The following is a 7,131-nucleotide window of genomic DNA, read 5'->3' as shown; positions in this document are numbered from 1 at the left end:
TGAAATTATGAACATTGCTCAACATCATGAAAATTAAACCTTATTTTCAATAAGCAATCCTGAAAAATATTTGGGGGTGCTTAACTTTTTTCCAAGTGTATATATACCTCACAATAATTAAAATAAGAACTTCTGAATGAAAGTAAAGAACAGTGTATGATAATTTGTGAACACAAAATTTCTGCTGTATCCAGTGCCAGTGACAACCATTCAACTTATACAAGTGTTGCCCATAAGAAGAAAAAATCATATTACATGGATGATCCCACATGCTGAATAATACTCTCAAGTCAGAAATCATAAAAAAGTTGAATTTCACCAGAACTTCAAAAATTATGCTAAACTAATTTTTGTTTGAATTTGACTCTTGGAAATTAAGTTTAGTTTTTCCCAAAACCATCCAAGTTTCTACATGCTTACTTACCATTTCAACTACAGCTAATAGAAATATGATGAAAGCAGGTGAAATTACAATAAATGTTTGAAAGATTGTTTCCAATTCATCTGTAGTTACCACAATTTTGATTTTATTATTTTGTTTTCCCAATTTTACCACACTGAAATTTATTTAAGGCCTTTCTAGCAAAATTATATATTTCACAGGCCTATGGAAAAATTAAAAAAATATGTTTTTATTTTAAGAAGCAAGTTTGAAATTCTAACAGATTTCACAATTATAATTTTACTGTACATGTACATCAGGCATTGTGTTGTTTGTATTAGCACGACAGTCCCAATGAAAAACTTTATAATAGATCTCATTCTTTTGACTAAATTTGGGTAAAACGGTTATATTCAGTGGTCGAGTAAAAAAAATAATAGTACATGTCAGAGGAGTAGTGTGGTAGAAACCTGTGGGCATGATGTACTTGTATTTTTTGTAAGCTGGAATTTCATGCCGCCATTATTTCAAATGAATCCCACGACACACAGTTATGCAATAGATTTCGCATTCTGGCATTTTTTTCATTTAGTATTATGCCACTATTAAATGTTCATCTTTTAAGAGCCAGATGTTTTAAAAATAAATAAATGAACAGTGTCTGTGAGTAGAAAATACAAAACGTTAAGTGAATAACTGAAGCAAGGCAGCACCATCTGCAGGTGGATGCTTTTACTAATAATCTACTTCCTAAAAATAATGTAAATCTGAACATATAGCAGATAACCTTCTACTTTTAAAGCAATGATAGTCCTCCATTCTACAGTACAGGTGGGAGTTAAGCCTTTTAAATAATACTAAATAATTTCTGTTTGTATATTTCTTTATATATGTGTAAATGCATTTAGATTTTCATTGTAAAGAAGAGAAACATTTATATAAGGTCTATACAACAAACAAAATAAAGACAGAAATCACATGTAAACAACAATAAAGAAAAACCATCCCTTCAGTGCTCTTAAATTAAAAAGCAACTACTTGATTTTTGACATCATTCATACGCACAAACTTTTTTTTTTTTAACTCGAGAGAAAAAGCATGGAATTGTGTTAAAGTAAAAACTAGTCATAAGTCTTGTGAAGAATAAACAAAACAATATATGATCTAATGTGGCCCAAGTTTAAAAGTTGAAATGTTTTAATTTGATGCTGAAATCACACTTATAATAAATTATATTTTAATACAGGTTTTAAAATTTTCGATATAGAGGCAAAAATTAATTTTCCAACTAACTGTTTAAAAATGATTTCAATATAACACACTATATGCATACAAAGTTTACTTTTCCACTTATACTTTAAAGCTTGGCAACCCACCACCCATTTTTTTTTCCTACTTGCTACAGTTCATATCCCTATTATTATAATGTCCTGGATCTGAAGGGTATAAAGCTGATTTAAGGTAATTTGATTAAATGTTCCTTTTATGCTTAAACTAATTATACTTCTAATTTGTTTTGATATTGGATATGTTTGCCTAACAAAATACCAATTTTTAACAAAAAAAAAACGTATCTAATGTATGATATCATTATGCTTTTTTCACTGAAACTTGCTAAAATATCAATGTTTACTGATTATTGTACTTTTGAGGATTATGCAAGTGTAGTGGTTGACATAAAAAAATTTTAACCAAATATTTAAACAAAAATTGTCTTAATAGCTACCTCCAGTTGCTACTTTTTCAGGTCTTCCATTTTCCACAGGTTTGTTCTTCCCAATCTCAAGACTAGAAGTTACACCTGGTATGATTGGCAAGTTTTTGGGAGGTGTTTTTGCAACAGGAGAATTTCGTAGCTGCATCAGAAATGCTCGCTCATATATGATTCTGGTACCTAAGATATACAAGTAGTGTAGCAATGTAGTAAAGACATTTCTTTGAACTTCAATTCATAAAGTTTCTTTCTGCTATAGTATAATTAATTTTGTAAACATTCTTTGCACAATAATGAAATGTGAACTGTGTATGAGAACTAAAATAAAACAATGCAATTACAATATACTATTGGCAGTTGTAGTTTGTTAATTATTACTATTAGTGTTTTTTATTTTGTGGTGAAGCTACTAAGGCTATCTGTTACTGTCCCTAATTTGAACTGTCAACCAGAGGTAAGGCAACTGGCTGGCAACACCCACTGCTCATTCATGGGCTACTCTTTTTACCAACAAATAGTGAGATTGACCATCATATTATAATGCCTCCACAGCTGAAAGGGCAAGCATGTTAAGCACCAAGTTTTAAACTTGTGATACACAGATTGCAAGTTGGACAATTACCAATGGGCTATATCAATCCAATTATTAGTAGGAAGTAACAATTTTAATAGAAAATATACTTGCATAAAATAAATTTCATTTATAGACAGTGCTTTGTCAATCTTACTACTCACATAGTTTGTATTTAGTTATAGCTAAGTTTTCTTTTAAAACTGATTGTCATAAATCAAACAATTTGTTTTCATGGTATACTTGTGAAAATGACGGTTTTTGACCTAATAACTTGTCACTAAAATAATTTCAAACTGTTTTTTAAAATACCAACATTTATAAAAATATCTATTTGGAAGTTTACATTCATGGTGTTCTTAAACTACATATTTTTATTACAACTGGACTATTATTTTCAACTTTATATTTATAGTTCTAACTTTTCATCGTGCAAATTTAAAATCCTTTATTAATTTCTGTTTTTACTACAATTTTGTTGATTAATGTGTATTTATTGTGCAATAGCAACTTTCTACCACTACTTCAAAAGTCAGGATTGTGAGTTCCATATCGTAAACTTATCATATTAGTCAGGAGGTAACATTGTAGAAGTAGGTCAATAATAATCGATAAAAACGATGCCACATGGCCCATCGCGTCATGACTATGATATAATTATTAACTCCCATTAGTTTATCAGTTTACATACCCGTTGCAAAAAGCAATGAATTAATCACAATTCCATGGTATACATGAAAAGTAAACTTAATATGAACATTTAAAAAATATGATAGTCCAGTGACTTCGAAAATCAAGTCGAATAATGTACAGAAAGAGCATTTCAAGTGTTGGTCTAATAATCGATTTCAAGTCCAAACAACGTCACGTGTCTCAAACACACCATGTTTTGAAAAAGCAGAAATGGTTCAGTGGTTCATATTAACGTACGAGTTCAAATATTGATCGACAGCTTCAACTGGTGTGAAAAATACTAAAATGTGATACGCAACAAACAAACTTTAAATTTTAATATGTATACTGGTTTAACATTTTCGAATGTAAAGGAAATAATACAATGTTATAAATAGTCATACCGCCTGGTGTTGTTGAGAAGATTGTGCCTCCAGGCGTTGAGCTGTAATCACTTGGGAGATGCGATGCATCATTCAACACAATACTTCTTGCTGGAATACTAAGCCTTTCACTATTCATTTGCTCTGGAGAATGTGCCGACATTTTCTTTGTTTCTTATAAAAGGCTAAAGAAAAATTACAACAATACTATTCCTTTCACTACTCTTTAGCCTCTCCTATCATTTGCTGCTACTTTCACCTCAATCTATTCTTGCACCAGCAGATGGCGCCTTTTGGAAACGGATAGGGAATGCTGAAGTACCTGTACTGATTATATGAGAGCGTTCAAGAGCAGAGCAAGTACGCAGTATCCTCGATCTTGTCTTTCAGAAAAGAAAAAACTTATTTTCCTGCCACGAGTGAAAATAAAAATCTTAAATTGTCGTATATATATATATATATACATTTATGAACACTAATTATGCATAGTTTTTTAAGAATAAGTAAACTAACTAAACATAGCATAAATACAAGCATGGAAATATTTATCTTATGTTTAGTTCAAACTTATGAATGAAAATTTAATAATAAAATAACACATTGAAAAGAAAAAAATACGAGAATATTAGCAAGTAGGTGAAATTGTTGTGTTAGCTTCTGCTGTGAACTTAAGCTTATCAACTATTAAGCAACAAAATTTGTTCCTTTCAATGATAGTAATATTTTACAAAAACTTCAAAATAAGGTTGTCAAAAAGCAACAAACAACTGCTGAGGAGCTGAGTAACCTGAACCAGTTCCGCTATGGTGATTTTCAATGCTATATTTCTGTTCCTTATCATCTGCGTTCAATACAAAATGACCAGGATAGGAAATACGTACAAATATTGTGCATCATATGTACACAGTAGAAAAAAGGCAGAAGTCATGAAACAAAAAAAAAAAGGTGAATTATAATGACTTCTTACCAGATTTTGAAATTTGGAGGTGTTAACTGAATGTATATTATCAATAAAAACAAAACTTCCTAATTTACTTTATACTACCTTACAATGTTAACGAAACAATGCTCTGTAGGTAAATAGTTCTGAAAGTACATACACATTTTCCTAATGTTATTACATTACAAAGGTAAACAATTTTAGAACTACACTATTACGTTATAATAGCTTTTAATATTCACGCATGGTACATTGTTCTTTGGCTAAAGAGTTTTGGAACTACAATACAAAGTCCAAAAAACAAAAACAAAAAAAAAACAAGGATAATGTAGCATATCGTGTGTTATCTTCTGACAGTTCACATTTATATATAGATATTTTGGTTATAGAACTGTAGTTAGAAGTTACAAAATAATATTTCATAAACAAAATTGTTTCGAAAAATAACTGGCAGATTCGTTTAAAGTATTTTTAAAACAATAAGGCGTTAGTTTCATTAAGTTTAGATTTGATAGAAACCACTGTAATAGAAAGTCCATTTTTCATAATCATTTATTGTTATTGTACGTTCTAATTAGAGTATCATGGAATTTATGAGTTTGATGGTTTTTGTTTTATATATGGAATGTTTTGAGGTTTTTTTCTTGCAAGAGGTATAAATTGTTTTTGTTATTATTCATAATACTTATTTGATCCCACGGAAACATAGAGATGGTACTATTTCCTTTAAGACATGCTATTAGATTGGTTGTTTTAGAAAAAATAAAGCTCAAGTTTACAAAATTGTGTAAATGTAAAAAAGATGTGCATTAATTTAATGTCAAATAGCTTATTAATATTAATGTGAATGACATATTTTTATAGCCAAAGAGCCATGACTATAAACTATAAACAAAAATTATTTAAACTGCATTTGGACTGTTTTTAGAACACACAAAAATATTGACAACAAATTTATTATTGTTGGAACAACAATAATAATATGTTGAAAAGTATGATGCATTCACAGTATTTTTATTTTGAACGACTATGTAAATATTCTGGCAAATTCACAAGAATCCATGCAAACAATTTCAAGAGCCCTCGAAACTTCGGCCCTTATATGGTTAAAATGAAAAAATTCCTAGTAATGAATTTAGATTTTTCTTAATGACTTATTACCTATCAATAACATTTGTTTTTTAAATCGATTCATTGAAACGTGAGAGCTCTCAAAATCTCTATTCTTTATTTACGGAGGTCCCTATGACACTTTCATGTTCACAAATGTTTTTTTTTGTCTGCAATATGTGGGAGTCAGAACCTACACTAGAAATTTCAAGTTATTTTATCAAAAACTGTAGGATATCAGTTGATAAATAAAGTGAACGGAGGTATAGAAACGAAGGTACAGTTGAAAATCACTACATATGTATTATATTCCAAATCTGATTTTTCTCTGCCTATAAATACATTGTTCAATTTAACAAATAACTTATCAGAACTCTACATTAAAAGCAATAGCAAGAAAATCTATAGCTTTTGTTAATGTATAATGTTCTTAAACTGTTATGGGAAGGGAAAAACAACTGATAGTAAACTAATTCTTAAATAGCTGTTACTTTGTAACTGTTTCAGATTTTTATTATATGTACATTCGAATCTTATCTACGAAAGAAAAGTGAAAGCTATACAATTTTCACTTGTTAGCATCATTTTAACATCATTCAGCAGTTGCAATGGGAAGTCTTGTTGTATGTGAACATATAACGTGTTTTCTACCTTCTTATTTTAATGCGCAATTTTTAACACTTTCGTTTATTCTGAATCTATGAAGTTTTTGCATTACACGTGGTCCAGAAAACTGTTGACCTTTTCTAGCTTCGTTTGTTTTTTTGTTGTTCTATAGAGATAATATCTGCTTTACTCGTGGGTGATATTGCTGTAGTGCTGCACATTGTGCAAGAAGGTCAACGACAGCAGTGACTTCACTAATAGGGCAAATTATATTTAAGGTTACGGCTTCCCTCATATTGAATGAAAATAACCAATTACGTGGGTAATGCTAGTCGCTATGGGTAAATCTGTCGTTTCCCATTAAATGACAAATTTCACATGTAAACAGCCCAGAAAAAAGATCTTAAGTGAACTGCTTGACATCTCTAGGGAAGAAGCCTATTAACCAATTCATGGATTCAGTAGAAGGTGGTAATGCAGTGTCTTAACACAAAAACACACACTGTATTCTGTGTATTGAATAAATAAAAAATATTTTAATTTTATATCACACATCGTGTCCAGTCTATTTTTTAGCTTGAACTCATTTAATAGTTAAATTTGGAATTTCTTCTGTGCACATACATGTAATCATATAAATTTACACGTTTATCTTCATCTATATACTACTAAAACTCTGATATTGTTTGTTTGTGTGCTTGTCTGTAATCAAATACAGCAAAAACGGCGCACAATAGTACCATATTTGTAATG

General features: G+C 29.9%; 1 protein-coding gene across 1 annotated transcript in view; it reads right to left on the bottom strand.

Annotated features, from left to right (window-relative positions):
- Positions 1-4,020, bottom strand: part of LOC106478663 (eukaryotic translation initiation factor 4E-binding protein 1-like) — an 8,361-nt gene extending 4,341 nt beyond the window's left edge. Inside the window, exons 1-2 of the mRNA XM_013939218.2 lie at positions 3,744-4,020; positions 2,109-2,276 (exon numbers count right to left, since the gene is read on the bottom strand). Of these exons, the coding sequence (XP_013794672.1) occupies positions 2,109-2,276; positions 3,744-3,885 (310 nt within the window). The 5' untranslated portion in view covers positions 3,886-4,020. The remainder of the gene's footprint in view (positions 1-2,108; positions 2,277-3,743) is intronic.
- Positions 4,021-7,131: the final 3,111 nt, after the last annotated feature.

The sequence above is a fragment of the Limulus polyphemus genome, unplaced genomic scaffold, assembly GCF_000517525.1.
Source record: "Limulus polyphemus unplaced genomic scaffold, Limulus_polyphemus-2.1.2 Scaffold239, whole genome shotgun sequence".
Lineage (NCBI taxonomy): Eukaryota > Metazoa > Arthropoda > Merostomata > Xiphosura > Limulidae > Limulus > Limulus polyphemus.
This window is presented reverse-complemented; position numbering and strand designations above follow the sequence as displayed.